The 25,897-nt window shown below is 46.8% G+C and overlaps 1 protein-coding gene across 1 annotated transcript; it reads left to right on the top strand.

Annotated features, from left to right (window-relative positions):
• Nucleotides 1-1,420: 1,420 nt before the first annotated feature.
• On the top strand, nucleotides 1,421-19,069 carry LOC141985546 (natural killer cells antigen CD94-like). Its single transcript, XM_074949778.1, has 6 exons — nucleotides 1,421-1,487; nucleotides 5,966-6,064; nucleotides 7,373-7,537; nucleotides 8,415-8,569; nucleotides 15,574-15,683; nucleotides 18,762-19,069. Exons 1-6 carry the CDS (start codon nucleotides 1,421-1,423, stop codon nucleotides 18,910-18,912), a joined length of 747 nt encoding a protein of 248 aa, XP_074805879.1. The 3' UTR covers nucleotides 18,913-19,069.
• The last annotated feature ends 6,828 nt before the right edge of the window (nucleotides 19,070-25,897 follow it).

Below are 25,897 nucleotides of genomic sequence, written 5' to 3'. Positions count from 1 at the left end.
CTCTCTGTCTACTGCACCTATTACAACGAAATGGCCCACCTTGAGTATCATTACACAAAGTAAAACTATTTCCCCATGTTTATTCCCCCCTCCCACTGTTCCTCAGAAGTTCTTGTCAACTGCTGGATATGGCCCACCTTGAGTATCACTACAAAAGGTTTTCTTCCTCCCCCCTCCTGCTGGTATTAGCTCATCTTAAGTGACCACTTTCCTTACAGTGTGTATGGTAACATCCATTCTTTCATGTTCTCTGTGTATATAAGTCTCCCCATTGTATTTGCCACTGAATGCATCCGATGAAGTGAGCTGTAGCTCACAAAACCTTATGCTCAAATAAATTGGTCAGTCTCTAAGGTGCCACAAGTCCTCCTTTTCTTTTTGCGAATACAGACTAACACGGCTGCCACTCTGAAACCTGTCTTAAGGCTGTACTTAAATAGCTGAAGCCCGCACGCACACAACAGAAGTTGGTCAGGCAGCAGCCAACCTCTGAACGCGTGCACAGGAGTTCACAGTGATTGGATTTGGAAGCGGAGGCTCATTTGAAGCAAAGAAACCACCCACTCAAGCAGGCCACATCAAAATGCAAGGCAGCCGAGCCGCCCCGCCCGCTGCCTTTCACACATTCGCTATGTCGGTGATCTGTGGGCTGCAGACTCTCCAGCTCACAGCCGGCCCCGCATCCCACGCAGCAGCTCCCTGCGGAACTGCGGCCCGAGCACCCCGCGCACAGACCGCTCAGCAACCGCAGCTGCAGCGCGCGCCGCGCGACCGCCCAGCGCTGACTCTAGGCAGACAATGCCCCAGGGCGCGCGCGAGCAAGATCGCGGCCAGGAGCTTGCGAGCTCACCCCCTCCTCGCGCGGTACTGTAATTCTCCCCAGGGGGAGAGCTACCGTAAAGTCTGTGGCACTGCAGCCTCAACCTGTTCTTCAGCTCCTTGCCGAAAGGCGCCTTCTCCCGCACGCTCGCCCCAGCTTTAGAACGCCTTGTCTTGAATGGTTCGGCCACCTGCCAAGAAGGATGGTTTTGTGCCTAAGGGGCAGGCCTAGGCAGCAGCAGGCCTAGGGTCTGTTTCCACTTCTAACAGTGGCCTCATTTTTCCTACCTCAAGCGGGAGCTGTAGGGTTCCTTCATTCATTGCAGTTTTCCTGTGACAGAATGCAACATAATCACATTACATGAAAATCCTTTCTTCTTTCTTTTTTGGTTATAAAAACAAGCCCTACCTTTCAGGCATGCACTAAGCTGTGTCCTCTGAACTCAAATACAAGCATCCTGTGCGGTTTACTTTGGTTAAAGTTCATAAGTGACCAGCCTCTCACTGCCCCTTCCTTCCTACTAACTTTCCATGGTTGCTTTTGCTGTGACAGGAAGGGTTGTTTGTTTCTCTTGGTTTCACTCTGCAAAAGAGGCTAGAGATGGAAGAGGGGGAGGATGGTTACACAGCCCTACGCTTCAACGGAAGAAGGAAAAGATCGAATGGAAGTAAGAATAACATTTCCAGAGTTTATTTCTGTTCCATGTACCACCAGATAGTTTGATTTAGTGCAGTGGTTCTCAGCTAGGGGTCTGGGGCCCTGTGGGGGGCTGCAAGCAGGTTTCAGGGGTCTGGCCTGCCAAGCAGGGCTAGCATTAGACTCACTGGGGCTCAGGGCAGAAAGCCGAAGCCCCACAGCCACTGCATGGGACTCAAGCTCGGGGCCCTGAGCCCCACCACTGGCGAGCTGAAGCTGAAGCCTAAACACTGTAGCTTCATGGGGGCTCCTGTGGCGTGGGGCCCCAGGCAAATGCCCTGCTTGCTACGCCCTAATGCCAGCCCTGGCTTTTATATGCAGAAAACCAGATGTTGTGGCACAGGTGGGCTGTGGAGTTTTTATAGCATGTTGGGGGGACCTCAGAAAGAAAAAGGTTGAGAACCTGTGATTTAGTGGCTAGAGCAGGAATCACGACTAGAGCTGGGCAAAAATTTCTGCACGCTTTATTTGATGAAAAATACAGTTTTGACTGACCCAACAGTATGTGCAAATTTGGTACAAATAATATTGACTAGTCACAAAATAGCGGAGGTGGTGGTGCTGCTGCTAGCCCCCCAACCTTTAGTCCAGGGGTGGGATGCAGGTGATCTGGCTTTGAATCCATGCTCTGGAACAGAGCCTGAACACCCTTTATTGAGTCATCAAAAATTTTAAAAATCAAATCAGGTTCAGTTCAACCTGAACCAATTTTTCCCCCCCGTTGTTTTTTTTTTTTTTTTTTTTAACTGCCATCAAACTAAAAGATCAGTTATTTGTCCAGCTCTAGTCGGGACTCCTTGAGTACATCCACATGGCAAGCAGAAACCCACAGCAGCGAGTCTGGCTCTAAAGACTTGGGTTCACAGGGCTCATGACACAGTGCAAAAATAGCTTTGTAGATGTTCAGGCTTGGGCTGGAGCTCAGGCTATTTTTAGCACTGTAGTGTGAGCCAGAGTTCACAGACCCAGGCTCTGAGACTTGCTGCCGCATATTTCTGCTTGCCATATAGACGTACCTCTTCGGTCTTTATCCAATTCTGCCATTTGCTTGCTGCATGACCTCCAATTAAGCATGCTATTTAAACTTCCTGTATCTCAGTTTCCCCGTCTGTAAAATGTACTTGTTTCTGGATGTGGTGAAGCTTAATATTTATAAAACGTTTTGAGACCCTTCAATGAAAAGTACTATAAGGGTGCATAGGCATGTTTATTTTCATTATATTTTTCTTTAATGAGATTTTATAATGCCATAACCACAGATAGATTAGAATACGTTGAACAGAGAGGGCATGATTCCTCTTTCACTCATATGTCAGTGGAGTTACTCTTGATTTACACCAGCATAAGTGAGAGGAGAATCAGGCCAAGAGTCTTAACAGACTTACAGGAGCCCCATTTGCACATGAGATAATGTCTAATATGCCTAGCCTATACCGGCTGCTTTTGTAAACACTTTTGAAGAGAGTGACTGGGTAACAGCTTTTCCCTGGCACTACTGAAGCCACTGATAGGATTTGTCACTCTTCTATGGGTTACTCTTTAGCGAAATTAATACGTTATTTATAAAGTAATTATATCCGGAAGTCATCACAAAATGGTGCCTTAACCCACAGGTTCCTGCCCATTTATGTAAACATCAGCTAAAGCTCCACAGAGCGAGCGACCATGTGGGCATGTGCTATCCCAGTGCAGCAAAACAGAAATGTGATCCTTAAAAAAAGAGAAAAAAATCACTTTAGGGCAGGAGTGGGCAAACTTTTTGGCCTGAGGGCCACATTGGGTTTCCAAAATTGTATGGAGAGCCAGTTAGGGGCCTCTTATCCGACCCCGTCACTTCTCACACCCTGACGGCTCCCCCGGGACTCCTGACCCATCCAACCCCCCCATCCCCTGACGGCCCCCCCGGGACTCCTACCCCATCCACCACCCCCTGCTCCCTGTCCCCTGACAACCCCTGGACCCCCCCCCCCGACTGCCCCCTGCTGCCCCATCCAACCACCCCCTCTCATTCCTGACTTGCCCCCCCAGGACCCCTGCCCCATCCAGCCACCCCTTTTCCCTGTCCCCTGACTGCCCCCGGAACCCCTGCCCCTGACTGTCCCCCGCCACCCCATCCAACCCCCCTTCTCCTTCCTGACTGCCCCCCCGGGACCCCTGCCCCATCCAACCCCCCTGTTCCCCGCCCTCTGACTGCTCCGCCCTCTATCCACATCCCTGCCCCCTGGCCACCCCCACAACTCCCCTGCCCTCTATGGGGCCCGTGGGTCGTAGTTTGCCCACCTCTGCTTTAGGGCAATGAATAACCCAAAGCTAATTACATCTTTCGCTGCTCTCTTAGGAGAGTGGTCATCTAGCATATATTTGGAGAGGAGTTTACAGAAGGAAAGGACTGCAACTCAGCTGCTCTCAACCTTTCCAGATTACTGTACCCCTTTCAGGAGTCTGATCTGTCTTGCATATCTCCAAGTTTCACCTCACTTAAAAACTACTTGCTTACAAAATCAGGCATAATAATACAAAAGTGTTACAGCACGCTATTACTGACAAATTGCTTACTTTCTTATTTTTACTATATAATTATAAAATAAATCAATTGGAATATAAATATTGTACTTCCATTTCAGTATATAGTATATAGAGCAGTATAAACAAGTCATTTGTCTGGATGAAATTTAAATTTGTACTGACTTCGCTAGTGCTTTTTATGTAGCCTACTGTAAAAATAGGCAAATATCTAGATGAGTTGATGTACCCCCTGGAAGACCTCTGCATACCCCTGGTTGAGAACCGCAGCTGTAACTTATCTGATCTCTGAGTAAAATGGAAGCAAGTATATTTGTATCATGGACCTAGAGAATGTAGAGTAAGAATTTAGAGGGTGAGGTGTGACTGAATGATTTGGGAGTAGTGGGAAATGGGTTGCCATGCAGCTCCACCTCAATGGATTGAATGACTCAAGGAGATCACATACAGAACCTTTTATCTCTAAGGCACAGTTTACATCCACTCTCAGGTCATGGGGAATGGGTTAAATAGAGCCTTCACCTCTGCAGAAGTCACCTTTTCCAATCTTGCCCTATGCATGTGGAGATTGAATAATTCAGGGGGGCTGGAAGCTTTAGGTGCCATCAGTTCCTATCTGTTCTATGCAGGTCAGTAGGGAGTGATCAGAAATCATTCCCATCTGCCAGCTGTTCAGTGCGTTGTGTGAAATTATTTAGGATTGCAGTCTAATTTCTGATTGGACAATTGTCCACATCACAAAACCCACTTCCATGGCTGGGATTGCTTACCCTTAATTCAACCCAAGGAATGAATGGGTTACAGAGACCGAATTCCCTACTCAGCCCTGGAAGAGGGATCTTCAGATCATGATCAAGTCACTTTGATGGGGGGCTGATGTGTGTGTTGGAAACTTGTACTGCCACTGCTTATACTATACCTGTTTGGAGAGATATACAAAGAGCTTCAGGTTCCTGGACTCACAACCCAGCACCTTTCACCAACACTGTATTCACGGAAAGTAAACCACCAAAGAACAGAATAGAGATAGAAATGTCCTCTTCCTCCAACCAGGAGGCTGGTACAAGCTCATTGACTACGGGAGGCTTGATGGTATATAGGTTCATAGTTCAAAATACTTAGTCCCTAGATTCATAGATTATAAAGCTAGAAGGGTCCATTGGGATCATCTGGTCTGACCTGTATAACGCAGGCCATAGAACTTCCCTAAATGAATTCCTGTTTGAGCTAAAGAGGAGATCGAAACATCCACAATGCCCCATATGAAGCACCATTGCACCATATATACCATGAAAGGAAATTTCTTCCTGACCTCCAGAGAGTAGTTTATGCCCTGAAGCATTAGGAATGGGGGAAATATGTAACCCTTGTAGAGTCACTGCAGATGCTATTCTTATATTTTAATTCCTACAGAGTTATTTGCCTCAGTAGTAACCCAGATCAGTGCCGTCTGTTGGGCAATTCTAACTTTCTTTCCTTTTAAGTGCCCCCCTTGCCTTCTGTTATGGGTTAGGATGAATAAAAGTGCCCAGCTGGCCTTTGCCTTGGTGGGTGTCTTCCTGTTTCTAACCAGGGGTCGGCAACCTTCGGCACGTGGCCCATCAGCGTAATCTGCTGGCGGGCCGCTAGACATTTTGTTTACGTTGACCGTCTGCAGGCACAGCCCCCGCAGCTCCCAGCGTCTGCAGTTTGTCGTTCCTGGCCAATGGGATGTGCAGGAAGTGGCAGCCCGCTGCTTCCTGAAGCTCTCATTGGCCGGGAACGGCAAACCGTGGACACTGGGAGCTGTGGGAGGCTGTGCTTGTGGACGATTAATGTAAACAAACTGCCTTGTGGCCCGCCAGTGGATTACCCTGATGGGCTGCATGCCGAAGGTTGCCAACCCCTGATTCTAAACTATGCTAACAGCTCCTTCTGTACTTGCAGCTTCTTCCAGGTCTTCTCCATTTTGCCATCCATTTACCATATCCCTAGGAGTAGCGGTGACCATTCTGCTTGGGACTGTGACGGGTTTGACTGTTCTGAGTAAGTTCTGGCTCCTTGTTTCAAAGCCAAGAAGTCACAAGAAGGGGAGGGTTAGTTCAATAATGGGTTAGACATGCCATAGGACCTCCATTTTCATGATCATATCTTCCATCCCTAATCCATCTGCCCTGAATATTACACTGGAAACACAACAGCTAGAGATTTCTAGCGCTCAGCCATTTTAATTGATGGAAGGAAAAGAGAGCCCATTGAAGAGGGAAAGAGTTTGCATTTAGAAAAGCTTGGCATTTTCATTCACTGCTCCTGCTACTTGTCCATTTGGCAGGATGAGACAAGTGTAAAGCAATGACTGAGGCATAAAAGCAAACCTCTGCCACAGGCAATTCGGAGAGACAATCAGGCCATCTGTGGCAAAAAAAGGACAATATTAGATGGGCCTCATTTTTCCTCTAATAGCTCATCACAGGGTGACACTGCCCTTAGGAGTGAGCAGGGCCAGTGCCTCTGTGACTCATCAGCTGTCTCCCAGTTGTTTTAAAAGAACCTCTGAACAGCCATACTGGGTCAGACCAAAGGTCCATCTAGCCCAGTATCCTGTCTTCTGACTGTGGCCAATGCCAGATGCTTCAGAGGGAATGAACAGAACAAATAATCATCAAGTGACTGTGATCCATCCTCTGTGGCCCATTCCCAGCTTCTGGCAAACAGGGGTTAGGGACACCATCCCAAAAGAGGGCACCTGGGCTGAGAGGGAGAGAAACCTGGCCAGTCAGAGCTTCCAGAGAGCAGGAGATGGGAGGAGTTGTCTGGTAGAGCCTATAGGGAGCAGATGCCTCTCTGCAGGCCTTCCCTGGAAAGAGGTGGGAATTATTAGGAAAGCAGTGGAGTGGCTGGCTAGCTGACCTTCCTGAGCCAGACAGACAAGCCAGGAGAGAGCTTAAGACTGAGAGCAGCAGAGGGAGATGCTTGCTGGCTCGTGGAGCCAGAGACCTGAAGCCGAAGGGACAGAGGGGGCGGAAGACTGGGAGAGAGGCATGGTGAGGGATGCCAGAGCCTGTGGTGAAGGACGCTGATTGATTTGATGTTGGGAATATGATTATGGGACTTGGGTTATGGGTTGTATGCATGGGACTTTGGTAATTAACCCTGCAAGGGCTATGGTTGTACTCAAAGATAGTTTGGGCTATTCACTGGGGACTCTGAGAAAGGGGAAACTGAGGCAGATGTGCCTCTCATGCTATGGCTTGCTGTAGAAGGGCACTCCAAGCAAGGTTGCTGTGTGACACAGCTACTCATTTTGCTTAATCCATTACATGTATTTATATATCTATGTGTTTTCTATTTAAGTCTTTCAAGGCTCTAGTCTCAGCTGCCTCAACAGTGCCCAGAATTTGTCTGAGGAACTCAGTGGAAATACCCAGAATACGTCCGATGACCTTCACAGAAGTACTGTGATGATGCTGGGCAAATTAAGGGAACATTTTTGTGGGGAGTTAGAGAGCGGGAAAGCAGGTAACAGCCTCATGTGATATTCTCCTTCCTATGCATCACTGAAGCATGCAGAAACCTGTATCTTTATTAATAATAGTTCATAGTTTTATGACTGTAGGCATTTATAAAGCCCCAATCACTGTAGTATCTTGGTGCACTTTGAATAATTTAGAGCAGGTTTAGAAACATTTCCCCCTCCCCCCAAATAGACAGTAAATACACCATCGCCCTCTGCAGCACCAAACTGGCTACCCAAAAAGGACATGGGGTGGACCACCTAGTGGTCTGAATGGCATTCCCACAACCTGCACTTACTATAAAGTCTGAACAGAGAGATGGATCTTACATCACACTTCAAATGGAGCCAGGATCAGATCAGATATTTTTTCCAGCAGAAGCGAATTCCAGAGGTGAGGACTGGAACATCCTGTCTATGGTGCCCATGAGTAGCCCCGCTCAGGCAGGCGGCAGGAGCATTCCTGCTGAGCGTAGGTGCAATGACTGGATAGAGATAGAGAGAGAGAGCTGGGGCCTAGAAACAGGGTCTTATAGGTGATGATCAGTGCTTTGATTATCACCTATCGATGACTTGGCACCTCGGGAAGAGAAAGGAGCATGGGTATAATAAGCTGCTGTTGCTCTGCACCACTTAGAAAAAGCGGGCAGCTGCATTCCATATTAGGTGAAGCATCTGGCTGGTTTTTAAGGGAGTCCCCAGGTAGTGTGTGTTCCTGCAGTCTAGCCTTGAGTAGACAAAGGCAGGGATTGCCATGTCAAGCTCCACATCTGAGAAGAAAGGATGGTCTGTGAAAGAGAGAGGGAGCTGGATAATGAGAGGAAAAAGGAGGGTGGAGATACTCCATTGATCTCTTTATAGGACTCTTTCTTTACCCTGTAGAACATGCCCAGTGTGAGTACTGCCCACTTGGATGGGTTCTGCACCATGGGAAATGCTACTATTTCTCGGAGAAGAAAAAAAACTGGAGTGATAGCAAGTGGTACTGCAGCTCACAGGCAGCCAGCCTCGCTGTGATTGACAATGAGGAGGAGAAGGTGAGAAAACACCTCGTTCACAGTTCTAATGGAGAAAGGGGGAGCGATCCAACAAAGGAACATAAGAAATACCATACCAGAAGGAAGTCAAATGTAGCTCACTTCCTGCCACAGAGGGTCAGACCATTGTATGGTCTGTATCAAGCTCCTGGCACACCAGACATGACCAGGAGTCCATTTGTCCAGGGTCCTTTATCTACTGCATCACTACTGGATCAGATCAATTGTGCATCTAATCCATTATTCTCTCTCAGCTTTTGCCATAGTGGAACAAACCAAAGGCTCATCTAGCCCTGTATCGTGTCTCTGACATGGTCAATGCGAGATGCTGGTGGGATGTATATCCACAATGCCCTATTATTATACTGGGGGATGGTGGAATTGCTTCCTTGAAACTCTGTCTTCTCTGATTTTTTCGCTAGGGGTCCTGTTGTGACAACTGGTCTATAACTTTTCCCTGCTTAGAAAATTACCATGGAAAGTAGGCTAAGTTATTTTCAATAAAAAAAAATGTTATAAGCGGGTGCAAAAGAATCAGAGAGACTGGATTAGCCTAAACCAAAAAGACCACATTGATATAATCCAAGGACTGTCGAAATTATGCTTGTTAAAACATTATGTGGAGCCAGATATTAATGAATTAAAAGTGGTATGTCAGTTATTAGGCCTAATTGCTGAACAAAACAATGAGGGACGGACTATCCCACCCACCATTCCTTTTGTGAGTCCTTAAAGAAAAAGACTTCGGGGGAGGACTGAGTTTCACCATCATGGCTGCCACCCCCACCACCTCCTGGGATCTGTGGGCCTTCACTATTCTAACCTGAGAGTATGCTTGCACAGGGATAAAAACCCACGGCTGACCTGCTGACCTGGGTCAGCTGACCTGGGTCAGCGCTCCAGGGTTGACAAATGACTGTGTAGATGTTTGGGCTCAGTCTGAAGCCTAAGCTCTGGGGCCCTGTGAGGGTGGAGAGTCCCAGGGCACAGGCTCCAGCCTGAGCCCAAACATCTACAGAGTGATTTTTAGCCCCACAGGCCAAGTCCCACCAGTCTGAGGCAGCTTCCTGTGTGGGGAAGTGAGATTATGCCAATAAGGCCCCATGTCACTTCACAAGCTAACCAGAGTCCCTTCAAAGTATCCTACTTCTGTCTAAGGACAAAGTACAGTAATAGAGATCTTTCTATCCAAAAAGAAAAGGAGTACTTGTGGCACCTTAGAGACTAACCAATTTATTTGAGCATAAGCTTTCGTGAGCTACAGCTAAGGTGTAACAAGTACTCCTTTTCTTTTTGCGAATACAGACTAACACGGCTGTTACTCTGAAACCTGTCAATTTCTATCCAAAGTATACTAACATCAGAGAATCCTGGAAAGGCCTTATTATTATTATTATTATTATTTTATTTTTAGGCTGCACTTAGTCCAGTGCCCGCACCCCACTAGCCAGTTCAGTATTGTTCCTTGCAAAATATGCTCACTGTTCTTTATCTAACTCATTTCTTTAGAAGTTTCTAGATATGGTGTTTTAACCACTTCCCCAGGGGACTATTATGTATTCACAAGGGGAAGTTTCAGAGTAGCAGCCATGTTAATCTGTATCTGCAAAAAGAAAAGGAGTACTTGTGGCACCTTAGGGTATGTCTACACTACGGAATAAGGTCGAATTTATAGAAGTCGGTTTTTTTAGAAATCGGTTTTATATATTCGAGTGTGTGTGTCCCCACAGAAAATGCTCTAAGTGCATTAAGTGCATTAACTCGGCAGAGTGCTTCCACAGTACCGAGGCTAGCATCGACTTCCGGAGCGTTGCACTGTGGGTAGCTATACCACAGTTCCCGCAGTCTCCGCTGCCCATTGGAATTCTGGGTTGAGATCCCAATGCCTGATGGAGCTAAAACATTGTCGCGGGTGGTTCTGGGTACATATCGTCAGGCCCCCCTTCCCTCCCTCCCTCCGTGAAAGCAAGGGCAGACAATCGTTTCGCGCCTTTTTTCCTGAGTTACCTGTGCAGACGCCATACCACCGCAAGCATGGAGCCCGCTCAGGTAACCGTCACCGTATGTCTCCTGGATGCTGGCACACGCGGTACTGCATTGCTACACAGTAGCAGCAACCCATTGCCTTCTGGCAGCAGACGGTGCAATAGGACTGGTAGCCGTCCTCGTCATGTCCAAGGTGCTCCTGGCCGCGTCGGCTGGGAGCGCCTGGGCAGACATGGGCGCAGGGACTAAATTTGGAGTGACTTTACCAGGTCATTCTCTTTAGTCCTGCAGTCAGTCCTATTGAACCGTCTTATGGTGAGCAGGCAGGCGATACGGATTGCTAGCAGTCCTACTGCACCGTCTTCTGCCGAGCAGCCATGAGATGTGGATGGCATGCAGTCCTTCTGCACCGTCTGCTGCCAGCCAAAGATGTAAAAGATAGATGGAGTGGATCAAAACAAGAAATAGACCAGATTTGTTTTGTACTCATTTGCCTCCTCCCCCATCTAGGGGACTCATTTCTCTAGGTCACACTGCAGTCACTCACAGAGAAGGCGCAGCGAGGTAAATCTAGCCATATATCAATCAGAGGCCAGGCTAACCTCCTTGTTCCAATAAGAACAATAACTTAGGTGCTCCATTTCTTATTGGAACCCTCCGTGAAGTCCTGCCTGAAATACTCCTTGATGTAAAGCCACCCCCTTTGTTGATTTTAGCTCCCTGAAGCCAACCCTGTAAGCCGTGTCGTCAGTCGCCCCTCCCTCCGTCAGAGCAACGGCAGACAATCATTCCGCGCCTTTTTTCTGTGCGGACGCCATACCAAGGCAAGCATGGAGGCCGCTCAGCTCACTTTGGCAATTAGGAGCACATTAAACACCACATGCATTATCCAGCAGTATATGCAGCACCAGAACCTGGCAAAGCGATACCGGGCGAGGAGGCGACGTCAGCGCGTTCACGTGAGTGATCAGGACATGGACACAGATTTCTCTGAAAGCATGGGCCCTGCCAATGCATGCATCATGGTGCTAATGGGGCAGGTTCATGCTGTGGAACGCCGATTCTGGGCTCGGGAAACAAGCACAGACTGGTGGGACCGCATAGTGTTGCAGGTCTGGGACGATTCCCAGTGGCTGCGAAACTTTCGCATGCGTAAGGGCACTTTCATGGAACTTTGTGACTTGCTTTCCCCTGCCCTGAAGCGCATGAATACCAAGATGAGAGCAGCCCTCACAGTTGAGAAGCGAGTGGCGATAGCCCTGTGGAAGCTTGCAACGCCAGACAGCTACCGGTCAGTTGGGAATCAATTTGGAGTGGGCAAATCTACTGTTGGGGCTGCTGTGATGCAAGTAGCCCACGCAATCAAAGATCTGCTGATATCAAGGGTAGTGACCCTGGGAAATGTGCAGGTCATAGTGGATGGCTTTGCTGCAATGGGATTCCCTAACTGTGGTGGGGCCATAGACGGAACCCATATCCCTATCTTGGCACCGGAGCACCAAGCCGCTGAGAACATAAACCGCAAGGGGTACTTTTCAATAGTGCTGCAAGCTCCGGTGGATCACAAGGGACGTTTCACCAACATCAACGTGGGATGGCCGGGAAAGGTACATGACGCTCGCATCTTCAGGAACTCTGGTCTGTTTCAAAAGCTGCAAGAAGGGACTTTATTCCCAGACCAGAAAATAACTGTTGGGGATGTTGAAATGCCTATATGTATCCTTGGGGACCCAGCCTACCCCTTAATGCCATGGCTCATGAAGCCGTACACAGGCAGCCTGGACAGCAGTCAGGAGCTGTTCAACTACAGGCTGAGCAAGTGCAGAATGGTGGTAGAATGTTCATTTGGACGTTTAAAGGCGCGCTGGCACAGTTTACTGACTCGCTTAGACCTCAGCGAAACCAATATTCCCACTGTTATTACTGCTTGCTGTGTGCTCCACAATATCTGTGAGAGTAAGGGGGAGACGTTTATGGCGGGGTGGGAGGTTGAGGCAAATCGCCTGGCTGCTGGTTACACGCAGCCAGACACCAGGGCGGTTAGAAGAGCACAGGAGGGCGCGGTACGCATCAGAGAAGCTTTGAAAACCAGTTTCATGACTGGCCAGGCTACGGTGTGAAAGTTCTGTTTGTTTCTCCTTGATGAAACCCCCCGCCCCTTGGTTCACTCTACTTCCCTGTAAGCTAACCACCCTCTCCTCCTCCCTTCGATCACCGCTTGCAGAGGCAATAGTCATTGTTGCTTCACATTCATGCATTCTTTATTCATTCATCACACAAATAGGGGAATGACCACCAAGGTAGCCCAGGAGGGGTGGTGGAGGAGGGAAGGAAAATGCCACACAGCACTTTAAAAGTTTACAACTTTAAAATTTATTGAATGACAGCCTTCTTTTTTTTGGGCAATCCTCTGTGGCGGAGTGGCTGGTTGGCCGGTGGCCCCCCCACCGCGTTCTTGGGCGTCTGGGTGTGGAGGCTATGGAACTTGGGGAGGAGGGCGGTTGGTTACACAGGGGCTGTAGTGGCAGTCTGTGCTCCAGCTGCCTTTGCTGCAGCTCAGCCATACACTGGAGCATACTGGTTTGGTCCTCCAGCAGCCTCAGCATTGAATCCTGCCTCCTCTCATCACGCTGCCGCCACATTTGAGCTTCAGCCCTCTCTTCAGCCCGCCACTTACTCTCTTCAGCCCGCCACCTCTCCTCCCAGTCATTTTGTGCTTTCCTGCATTCTGACATTATTTGCCTCCATGCATTCGTCTGTGCTCTGTCAGTGTGGGAGGACAGCATGAGCTCGGAGAACATTTCATCTCGAGTGCGTTTTTTTTTCTTTCTAATCTTCACTAGCCTCTGGGAAGGAGAAGATCCTGTGATTATTGAAACACATGCAGCTGGTGGAGAAAAAAAAAGGGACAGCGGTATTTAAAAAGACACATTTTATAAAACACTGGCTACACTCTTTCAGGGTAAACCTTGCTGTTAACATTACATACATAGCACATGTGCTTTTGTTACAAGGTCGCATTTTGCCTCCCCCCACCGCGTGGCTACCTCCTCAACCCTCCCCCCTCCCTGTGGCTAACAGCGGGGAACATTTCTGTTCAGCCGCAGGCAAACAGCCCAGCAGGAATGGGCTCCTCTGAGTGTCCCCTGAAGAAAAGCACCCTATTTCAACCAGGTGACCATGGATTATATCTCACTCTCCTGAGGATAACACAGAGATAAAGAACGGATGTTGTTTGAACGCCAGCAAACATACACTGCAATGCTTTGTTGTACAATGATTCCCGAGTACGTGTTACTGGCCTGGAGTGGTAAAGTGTCCTACCATGAAGGACGCAATAAGTCTGCCCTCCCCAGAAGCCTTTTGCAAAGGCTTTGGGAGTATATCCAGGAGAGCCGCGAATGCCAGGGCAAAGTAATCCTTTCACATGCTTGCTTTTAAACCATGTATAGTATTTTAAAAGGTACACTCACCGGAGGTCCCTTCTCCGCCTGCTGGGTCCAGGAGGCAGCCTTGGGTGGGTTTGGGGGGTACTGGCTCCAGGTCCAGGGTGAGAAACAGTTCCTGGCTGTCGGGAAAACCGGTTTCTCCGCTTGCTTGCTGTGAGCTATCTACAACCTCATCATCATCATCATCTTCTTCGTCCCCAAAACCTGCTTCCGTATTGCCTCCATCTCCATTGAAGGAGTCAAACAACACGGCTGGGGTAGTGGTGGCTGAACCCCCTAAAATGGCATGCAGCTCATCATAGAAGCGGCATGTTTGGGGCTCTGACCCGGAGCAGCCATTCGCCTCTCTGGTTTTCTGGTAGGCTTGCCTCAGCTCCTTCAGTTTCACACGGCACTGCTTCGGGTCCCTGTTATAGCCTCTGTCCTTCATGCCCTGGGAGATTTTGACAAAGGTTTTGGCATTTCGAAAACTGGAACGGAGTTCTGATAGCACGGATTCCTCTCCCCATACAGCGATCAGATCCCGTACCTCCCGTTCGGTCCATGCTGGAGCTCTTTTGCGATTCTGGGACTCCATCATGGTCACCTCTGCTGATGAGCTCTGCACGGTCACCTGCAGCTTGCCACGCTGGCCAAACAGGAAATGAGATTCAAAAGTTCGCGGTTCTTTTCCTGTCTACCTGGCCAGTGCATCTGAGTTGAGAGTGCTGTCCAGAGCGGTCAAAATGGAGCACTCTGGGATAGCTCCCGGAGGCCAATACCGTCGAATTGTGTCCACAGTACCCCAAATTCGACCCGGCAAGGCCGATTTAAGCGCTAATCCACTTGTCAGGGGTGGAGTAAGGAAATCGATTTTAAGAGCCCTTTAAGTCGAAATAAAGGGCTTCATCGTGTGGACGGGTGCAGATTTACATCGATTTAATGCTGCTAAATTCGACCTAAAGTCCTAGTGTAGACCAGGGCTTAGAGACTAACAAATTTATTTGAGCATAAGCTTTCGTGAGCTACAGCTCACTTCATCGAATGCATCTCACGAAAGCTTATGCTCAAATAAACTTGTTAGTCTCTAAGGTGCCACAAGTCCTCCTTTTCTTTTTACAAGGGGAAGTGAGTGTTGCACTCAATTAATATGGGCTCAGAAAGAATAGTCTTGCAGTTAACACGCAGGTCTGGGAGTCAGGAGACCTGGATTCCATTCCTACTCTTGTCACAAGCTTGTATGACTTTTCAAATTACCTAAACTCTTTGGGTCAAATTCACCTATGTTCAGAAGGTCAAAAACAGTGTCTAAGCACCACTTAGTGGCATTCATTGGCCTGCTGCACAGGGGTGAATTTCACTCTTTGTACCTTAATTTCCCCATTTTTAAAATGGGGTTAATAAGACTTAGCTGATATTCATAAAGAGCTCTAGAATGGAAGGTGTCATGAAACTGCACATTATTATTATTTTATTTATGGATTATTTCCCATAAGAGCATTGGGACAACTGGTTACACGTCTTTCTTTCTTTTGCCTTAATTAATATTATCCTGTCAATCTGAAACAGTTTTGGTCTTGTATCTTCCAGACCTTTATTATGAACAGGATGAAGATGGAAAAAGGCTACTATTGGGTTGGACTCAGTAAGGGGAAGGACGGATGGCTGTGGGTGACTGGTGCTGGGTTACCAGCAGAGAAGTATGTTGAATCCATTCCCTTTTATTATTATTAATTTTAAACTATTTGGATCAAATAAGGATTCTATTGTTTATGCAATGTCCTTACTGCACTAAACGAAAAGATCATAGGACTGAAGAGACCCCTGGCCCATCTAGTCTGGTATCCTGTCTGTGGCAGACAGGGCCATCCTTAGGATTTATGGGGCCCTATACAGTATTTTTAAACTGGTGCCCTTATGCCCAACTGCAGCTGGGGTTCACATGTGTATTTTAGATAAGGGTGGTCTTTTGAAGGATTTATTTAAAAAATGATATGTATGACAATCCAAGCATTTAAGGCTAAAGATGAATACTCAGATTGTGCATCTAAAAATCTATGCAAGGATTTTTTAGAGATCTGATTTTATAATCTTCAGCAACACACTAATGAAATATTTTTAAAGCAAATTTTAAACTAAGGTCCTGTAGACTAACATGTTCTGAATAAATATTACAGTAATGGACAACTGTTTTTTGTAAAACTGACAGTGTATACCTGGGGGTTGGCAAATGCCTGTTAAATGGCTTCCTTACCACTTGAATGGCTCTTTAACAGTTTCAGTGTGGTGCTAATAGGTCTGGCAGGCTGGAAGGCTTTTTCACTTTTAAGTACTAGATCCCCTCCGGAGGAAGACTTGCCAGGCTACAGCAGCCAGCTGTGGTGGGAGCCTGCAGGAAGGGTCAAATTAGAACAGGGATAGGAAGTGGTGGGAGGGTGGACACTAAGACCCTAAGGACAGCCCTGGTGGCAGAAAGCAGTGCTTGATGCTTTTGAAGAAGGTGAAAGTCCCCCAGAATGCAATCCTATGTTCAACATTGCACAATTGGAGCAGGGGTCGGTGCATAGGAGAAATTCCTTCTGTCCCATACAGGTGATCATTTCATGCCCTGAAACAAGATACTGAGCTACAACTACTGTTACTGCTCATGCAATTATGCTACCTCTTTTAAAACCAGCTACAGTAGTAGGCTCTCACCTCCTGCAGCAGTGAGTGCCCCAGGTTAACTGTCTTGTGTAACAAAAATTCATTTTATCCATTTGTAATTTGCTGTGTTTTCCTGTGTTCTTGAGTTATTAGGGAAGGGGATGGCAATTAGGAGTACCTGAGTGACCACCTCTACCATTCCTTTTGAGGAACACCTCTATTTAATTAATTAAATAGATCTGTTTTATACTGCTGCCCACCACTGTAGTATCTGGGGCCAGATTTTTAAAGGCATGTAGGTGCTTAAAGATGTGGGTAGGCACCTAGTCAGAATTTCAAAAGTGCCTAGGCACCTACTTCTCATTGATGTGAATGAAATTGGGTGCATAGATGCCTAGTGGGATTTTCAGAAGCACCTATTTGCATCTTTAGGTGCCAAATACCTTTAGAAATCTGACCATCAGTGCCTTCCTTGTAAGACCTATACCAAGTGCAAAGTCCCTTGTGGACTTCATGGAGTTGTTGGCACTTCTCCCTTCTGGGGGTTAAAACTTCTGGGGAATGGGTTTTGTTTTACATTTTGTTAATTTCCTAATTTTGGTTGGTCAGTAGGTGGGGGCTTAAGGGGTCAGTGTTTTGAGTGTCATTCTTACTGTAGAAAGGCTTTTTTAAAGAGGAAAGTTTTGCAGCATTTCCTTAAGACAGCCAGACTCTTGATTTGCCAGGTCTCCTCTGGAAAATTGTTCCACAGCCACATCCCGTTGGCTCAGAATACTTTGTGCCCAGCTGTCATGTGGGCAGTTCTGGGATTTGTGACTGCATTGTCCCAGAGGTGGACAGCGATCTCAGCAGTTCATAGACCAAAATTTGATCTTCAATGGAAGCTAGGGCTTAATTCACTAATTGCTTTGAGAAATAGTAACCAAGGCCTTAAACTGACAGCTGACTAGAAGCCAGGGAGGGGCTTGAATACAGGCCTGATGTACTCACAACTGCCTAAACCATGGAGAGGGGAGGCAGCCACTTTCTGTACCAACTGCAGCCTGTGCATTTTTTTTCACATTCAGCTATAGATACAGTGAATTACAGTAACCCGGACTCAATGCAACAAATGCATGGATCACTATTGCCAGGTCCTCATCTGGAAGGAAGGAACTAGGTTTCCTAGCAAGCTAACAGTGAAAGAGGGTAGTTTCAGATACTAATGCTCCTTGGATCCAAGGAGCTGAGTAAGGAGTCCAACCGGCCCCCGAGCTTTTTTTACCACTTTGAAGAATGGGGGCTGTGTGCCTTCAGTAGAAGGTCATAACAATGTCTCATCTAGTTCTTCAAAGCATTTTCCCTCCCCAGCCAGCATCATTTGGGTCTTGCCTGCATTCAGCTTAAGCCAATTGCTCTTCATCCAAGAGCTGATCTCTTGTAGGCATTTTGACATTTTAGTAATGTCCATGGTTGCATCAGTTGATATTGCATTCCCATCTTACTCTCGTCCATCTCAAGATTATGCCAGTTGGGATCAGTACTTTCTGCCCACTTATTATGTGTAGTATCATAGCACCTAGGAGCCCTAGTCATGGACCAGGGCCCCACAGTGCTAGCACTGGACAAACACTGAACAAAAAGGCGGTCCCTGCCCCATAGTGCTTAAAGTCTTAAAATTCCTCCTGTAGTTTGACTTGAAAACAGGATTCTTCCTTTCCTTCCCTAACCTGTTGTGTAGAGGTGCTTGGGTTTGTTCTAGATAACCTGCAAAGAAAACAACATATTGGGCCCTTGCCAAAAGTGGCCTGAAAGGGTTCCGGTTTTGTTTTGTATTTTATTTTAAATTTCCACCCCTACATTAGAAATTCAGGTCTTGTCTACCCTCTCTTAACTGAGAGACTCCATGCACAATGGGAGAACTAGTAGGTTTATGACATCACAAATACCAAAGGAGTGAAACTTGAATAACTGAGGTGAGGGCAGGGCAGAGCAGGAAATCCTTAGCCAGACTTTTTAAAACTGCTTGCTTCTGTTAATATCTATTTAACTCAAATGGTTGCGAGGAAAGCTCTCTTAGTGAAAGCTGTTAACATGCCCAAATAGCACATCACTGGAGTAAAATCTACGTCTCTGACACTCTCTTCCATTAGGCTTCATGTTACTGGCAGCAGCGACAGCCATAGCTGTGTTGTTTGCGGAGTGAACGAGATTCTGGCTGAGAGCTGTTTCAACCCCAACAAATGGGTCTGTGAGAAAGCCACCATGGAGTTTCCAACTGTGGAGAGGGTCTCACTGGATTGAAATCCCCTCCCTGGTCCCAACAAAAGCTTGGTAAAAATAGGGCAAGGAGCACTGTTACATCAAATGCAATACTTCGGGCACAATGTAAGATTTGAGGCTAAAAGACTAAATAGGCCCGAGACTGAACTTCTCTTTTCCCTTGAGCTAGTCTCCCACAGGAGAATCCCTAAATGTGTATGTAATGCAGTGATTCCCAACCGGTGTGCGGTCAGGCCCAAACAGCTGTGCATGGAATTTTTTTAAAAACGACATGAGAACAAGTAGTTCTGATTGGCCACCTTCTGATTGGAAAGGCCGCCTTCTGATTGGCCATCTGCCTCACTGCCCCTCAACGTCCAGGGGCAGAGCAATGGGTCACCTCCTCTGCCCCTCCCTTTCCCTCCTGCAGCTGCCAGCCAGAGGTGAGGGGAAGAGCCCCTGGAGATCGAGGTATGCCAAGGCAGAGAAAAGGTTGGGAACCACTGATGTAATGTACAACGGAGAGAAAAAATAAAAAGTTAAAAAATCTTGGCTGAAGGTGGAACCTCTGCCAAAGCCTAGCTACCCAAGCTAAGAGTCTTCAGGTTAATGTCTCCTACAGCATCTTTGTAGAACTATTGGTCTAGCCAACATCACATTCTTAATACTATATTTTCCCAAGCCCCTTTCCAAGCAGCAGCAGCACTGGTAACCACCCAGGCACCTTCCACCTCCCTGGCTTGTACAGGAAAATTGAATTGTATATTACATAATTTTTCTTCCCCCTCACAAGCTCCTTGGGGCACTATCTGTTTCTACCCATCCCCTCCCTTTGCAAGGCCTGCCAATAAACATTTCCCCTTTGTTTGAGCATAACTCCATTTAAATTTGCTGTGCAGGACCTCTAACTTTTTATTTGACTCAAATAGCCAAAGTACACAGGCTATTTGTTTCAGGGAGGTCTTGAGGTGAGATCTAAGAATCGGGAGCTAGAGATCTGGCTTCTCATCCTGGCTATGACACTGATTTCCTGTATAGCCTTGGGTCTCTCTCTGCCATAGTTTCCTGATACCTGAAACTGGGATAATGATAACTAACATGGCTACTACTCTGAAACCTCGGGTAATGATACTTCCCTACCTCACAGGAGTGTTGTGAGGCTTAGGTCAGACATGGCTGTGAAGCACTCAAATACTACAGTTGATGAGTGCCATAGGAATGTCTATAAATAAACAGGCAACCATCTGTAATTAGATTGTGGAATCCATATAGCTCAACCTACAACAACCCAAAATGCGGGACATGAAAAAATCATTCATGCAGGAAGCTTAGAATGCTGTGGGATTTGTTCCTTTAGGGTAAATACCACTTTCTATAACCTCAGGTCAATGATTCTGTATTCCAGATATAAGCAATTTTTCAACCATGAAAATGAGGAGACACCAGGGCTTGAGTCGTGCCAGAATGTTCCAGAATGCCGTTCTGTCACTTTTTTTGTGGTGAAGCTGAGTTTGGCAGAGCACTGGGGTCAGTTGCCTCTCACTAGCTCACTCCACCCCAAGCCAGGGGAAGGTGCTCTGGCCCACTGCTGGGATGCACTGGGGACTCGGCCAGAGATCCATGCTGCTGATAGATCGCCAATGCCAGCAGTGAGCCTGTGGGGGTGTCACAGGATGGTTTTTCCACATTTTCCCATGACAAACAGATTTCTAGGATCCCTGCATGAGACTCCTACTACTTCTATAGTGCAACCATCATTTAGAACAGCGGTTCTCAAACTGTGGGTTGGGACCCCAAAGTGGGTCGCCACTCCTTTTTAATGGGGTCACTGGGGCTGGCATTAGACTTGCTTGCCAAAGAGCCCTGGTTGGTGGGGCTCAGGTTACAGATCCCAACCTGGGGCTTAAACTCTTAGGCTTCTGCTTTGGCCCCCCACTCAGGGCAGTGGGGCTCGGGCAGATTCAGGCTTCAGTCCCCACTCCTGGGCTCATGTAATAATTTTTCTTGTCAGAAAGGGGTCGTAATGCAATGAAGTTTGAGAACCCCTGATTTAGAAAAAAAACAACAAAATAAATCCCATGTTGTCTTTTAAATCTAGTGGATTTAGTCGATACATTTTGATTGTATAAGCATTCTACCTTCTGTAAGGCTTACAATAGAAAAAGAGACATTATTCACATGTAGAAAGACAGTTTATCTGATTCACAAGACACACAAATGTGCAGCTTCTAATTTGGGGTGAAAAGCATATTAGAGTCAGATCATCTAGTCTGACCTTCTGTATATCACAGGCCACCAGCACCCACATACTAAACCCAACAACTGAAATTAGACAAAAGTATTATAGCCCACAGGAGTTTAAATTATTATGTGCCATAGGCAGAGAATAGGAGGGACTGAGGTGCACCACTGCCCAAAGTCCCCACAATCGTAGAGAAATGATGAAATGAGATACAGTATACGCCTGTTTATCCGAAACCCTGTTATCCTAATATCTGCATTATCCCAATCCTTTCCTTGTTCCTCAGCCTGAGGTACATGCATCTCATGCTGGGGGACAAGGAAGGGATTGGGATAATGCAGAAGTCTGGATAACAGAGCAGAGACTCCCAGCCAGGACTGAGAGGAGGAGGAGTATCTGAAGTGGTGGTTTCAGGAACAGGGAATGCTCTGGCACTGAAGATGTACCTTATAATCCCTCTCCACTGTGAAGCATGACTTGTTGTGGCCCAGGGCTGAAGCCAAAGTCAGAGCCCCACTGCCCAGGGCTGAAGCCGAAGCCTGAGGGCTTCAGTCCTGGGCAGTGGCAATCAGGTTTCAGCTTCAGCCCTGGGCGGTGGGGCTCAGGTTATAGCCCCCTTGCCCAGGGCTGAAGCCCTCAAGCTTCGGCTTTGCCCTTCCCCTCCCCACAGGGTGGCGGGGCTTGGGCTTTAGCTTTGCCCCCCATGTGGCAGGGCTCGGGCTTTGGCCCCCCTGCCCGGGCGGTGAGGCTTGGGCTTTGATTCCCCCTTCCTGGGGTCATGTAGTATTTTTTGTTGTCAGAAGGGCGTCGTGATGCAATGAAGTTTGAGCAACCCTCGTCTAAATAATAGTAGTATTAAGGAGAATATAGAAGTGTGACATGGAGGAGCACTGTCTGTGATAATCAGTAATCACATATACTTCTGTCTTTGCTTACTGGATCCTGAACAACCCAAATGAAGTTAAAAAGGCAGAGAATATGGCATTAGTAACACAAATGTCTCCCCCATTTTCCACAAATCTTACTCAGATATGGCTTGTATTGTAATAATCATAATATCTAGCTCTTCTATAGTGTATGTGTCTAGTTTGTACTGGTACAAACAATCCTGCCATAACAGACAGTTTAAATAAGCATGGAAACATTAGTTTTACACACAGCTCGTCTTTGGTATTTGCTTAGGGCAACAACTCCTTCCCCTCCTCCCTTCCTTCCCTCTCTCCCCCGTGACATTAACCACAAGGCAGCACATTTCCCATTCTCATTCCCCACCACAATGCTTTTGAGACTGCACACACTGCAGCTTTTCCCTAACTCTAATACATTTTACAGTCACCGCCACTTGTGGCTCACATTTCAGTTCTTAATAGGCCCACTGTATAACAGACTGCTGGGGAAATGACAGTGGGAAAAGGCTACTGTAACCTGCAGGAACAAGCCAAGCAGAAGCAGCTCCCTGAGGAAGTGAGGGAGATCACTGTCTGTGACAAGCTATCTGTGCAAAGAGAGGACGGTATGGGAGAGGGGATTAGGGAAATAAGGACACTTACTCTTGTTCAATCACTATATGCAAGGTAACGTATTTGCATATACACCTATGTACCAAAAAATCAGCTTTAAAACCAGGATGAGCGGCTGCAGCGCGAGATCCTCAGCTGGCCAGAGCTGCCAGATCCACATCTGGCCACCCCTTCTCTCTGCCCTCTCTGTCCTCTCAGGGGAATGCGGCTACCACCCCATGGGCGCTATAGGGCACAGTGCAAGCCCAGAGCAGTGGGCAGCCGGGAGAGAGATGGGACTAGCCTGCGACCCCTGCCCGGTGCCTGCCCGTCAGAATTTGCAGCTGTGCTGGTGCTAAGCATACGCCTACTAACTGAGCGTGCTGCTCAGCAGCGCGGATGTGCTGAGCATGCTCAGTAACATCTGCTGAAGCTGCTGCCCTGACTCTGACCTCACAGTCACTTGGACAGACAATCTGCTCCCTGCTGCTCACAAGGGTTGGAAGGCTGGGAGCAGATTTGGGGAGTGGGGGTGGGCTGAGTTTGTGTTGGGGAAGCTGACCACCCAGGAGGGACAAACAGCTGGAGGCAGGGGGCAGAGAGGGGCTGAATCAGGGATGGGCGGAAGCAGGGGTTGGGCATGGACACTGCCAGTCAGGGGGAGGGGGTGACAGTTATCTCCAGTGGGGAGACCCAGCTGTCATGGCTGCAAAAATAGGATGTGAGGGGCAGAGGGGCTCCCTCTTACCCCTCTCCCTGTAGGACGGTACCTCTCTTAGTACTCTCTTCCCAAGGCTGTGCTGTTAAAGGCCTAGGCAAGGCATCTCTTCCCTATCTCACCTGATGTACTATTGAATCAGTGTGGAATAGTTTATGACCATGCACTGCATCCCTCCAAAAATTCTAATTGTCATCCATGTTTTAGTGTTTAAAAGAATCCCTTCTCCATTTCTATGTCTGGATACGTCTGGCAGCTGTTCACAAAATTGTCTGAGCTGCTTTGGTTACCTGAATTGGGGTGTCTTTTTCTTGTAATTCACTGTAAATGTTGTTTCACTCTGTCATAAATATAAAGGGAAGGGTAAACACCTTTAAAATCCCTCCTGGCCAGAGGAAAAACCCTTTCACCTGTAAAGGGTTAAGAAGCTGGAATAACCTTGCTGGCACCTGACCAAAATGACCAATGAGGAGACAAGATGCTTTCAAAGCTGGAGGGGGGAGAAACAAAGGTTCTTTCTGTCTGTGTGTTGTTTTGCCAGGAACAGAAAAGGAATGGAGTCTTAGAACTTAGTAAGTAATCTAGTTAGATATGCGTTAGATTCTGATTCCTTTAAATGGCTGAGAAAATAAGCTGTGCTGAATGGAATGGATATTCCTGTTTTTGTGTCTTTTTGTAACTTAAGGTTTTGCCTAGAGGGATTCTCTGTGTTTTGAATCTGATTACCCTGTAAGGTATTTACCATCCTGATTTTACAGAGGTGATTCTTTTTACTTTTTCTTCAATTAAAATTCTTCTTTTAAGAACTTGATTGCTTTTTCATTGTTCTTAAGATCCAAGGGTTTGGGTCTGTGTTCACCTATGCACATTGGTGAGGATTTTTATCGAGCCTTCCCCAGGAAAGGGGGTGTAGGGTTTGGGGAGAAAGACGTTTCCAAGTGGGCTCTTTCCCTGTTATATATTTGTTAGACGCTTGGTGGCAGCAGCAATAAAGTCCAAGGGCAAAAGGTAAAATAGTTTGTACCTTGGGGAAGTTTTAACCTAAGCTTGTAAAAATAAGTTTAGGGGTTTTCATGCAGGTCCCCACATCTGTAACCTAGAGTTCAGAGTGGGGAAGGAACCTTGACACACTTCTTTACATTATTTGCCTTTCAAAATGTTATTTTTTATTACTCTTAGCACTTCATCATTAACATTGTGCAGATGGATGTCTTGCTATTGAATTGATATTTTAATAGCAAATAATCATTGAAAATATTGATCGTTGCTAGTAGCTTCAGCAATCACATCTCCCAGTGTTTCTAGTGCAATGCTTCCTGTTTGTACTGCAACATTAGTTTTTTATTCTAAATTTTTGTTCTTTTTTCTTTTTAAATCACAAGTTTATTCTTTGGGATCACGTGACTTTAAGGCTGACTGATTTTCTGGTTTCGTGTAAAAATTTCTTCCGTTTCCTTTGACCCACCAATGGGATTGCCTTTGTCAACCATTATTTTGCCTCTTTATCCAGGACCCTAGTGCTAATTTTCACACAGTCACTTATGTGTAGAACTTGGTTCCCAAATATTCACCACAGGCCAGATTTTTAATGGGTGAAAACACCTAGATGCTTTTGAAAATCCCACTAGTTGCCTAAATACCTTTAAAAATCTGGGGCAAAGGGCATAGGTGCTGGAACTAGGGGTGCTGCGGGTACTGTGGCACCCCCTGACTTGAAGTGTTTTCCATCATATCCAGGGTTTACAGTGTGGTTCAATGGCTCTCAGCACCCCCACTATACAAATTGTTCCAGCATCCCTGCCAAAGGGCGCTATACTATCTTGTATGAAATCCTTCTCAAAGGCAAATTTCTACTGTAATTTTTATTGAATATAGGTATACAACCCTGCAATAGATTGATAACCACCAGTATTCAAAAATCATGAATTTCACACCTGAAAGTAATGAAATTAAAATAAATAAATAAATGAATACATTGGGGGGATCTTTTAATTTGTCTTTTTGTTTCTGAGACTTTAGGGTGCATTAGCTTCATACTTTTGCTTCATTGGGGACTTAGACACCAAACTCTGTGAGGTGGTGGGGCTTAGCACACACCTCTCTAGTCAGCATCTCCAATTGGCTGGCTTAGGCAGCTCCCCACCTAGAGTGTTGGCTTTTGTGGATCCAACTCTGAGGTCTCTCTCTCTCTCTCTCTCTCTCCACATTCATTGTATAGGGAGCTTAGGTACCTAACTCACGATTTGTGAATCACAGGGGTGTTCCTGTGACTTTCCTGGTGCTTAAAAGCTAGGCATTATGAAACTGGGCATTGCAATGCCTAAGTCCCTTTGTGAATCTAGCCCTTAGGCTTTTTTCTCCCTGCTAAGAAAGGTGAAATTTGTTTTGTTCAGTATGGGCTAACACTAATGTGTGGATCTCTATTGAGGTTAAAAACACAGTGAGGGCAGGGCACTTTGATTTTAGAGCAGTGAGGAAAAGGCATAAGAAAACAGAATAAAATCAGGGGGCAATATGCTTATATGTTTGTGCCAAAGTAGAGAAGTGCAAATTTTGTTCTGAAAACTT

This window comes from Natator depressus, chromosome 1 (assembly GCF_965152275.1).
Source record: "Natator depressus isolate rNatDep1 chromosome 1, rNatDep2.hap1, whole genome shotgun sequence".
NCBI lineage: Eukaryota > Metazoa > Chordata > Testudines > Cheloniidae > Natator > Natator depressus.
Note: the sequence above shows the minus strand (reverse complement) of the source record. Positions and strands in the feature narration are given on the sequence as shown.

Bases quoted from the DNA above. Each gene is read 5' to 3' on its own strand.
- LOC141985546 (XM_074949778.1), top strand. From the start codon at position 1,421: ATGGAAGAGGGGGAGGATGGTTACACAGCCCTACGCTTCAACGGAAGA. The intron at 6,065-7,372 runs GTAAGTTCTGGC...TTTCTATTTAAG, and splicing joins GACGGGTTTGACTGTTCTGA to TCTTTCAAGGCTCTAGTCTC. The intron at 7,538-8,414 runs GTAACAGCCTCA...TTTACCCTGTAG, and splicing joins GTTAGAGAGCGGGAAAGCAG to AACATGCCCAGTGTGAGTAC.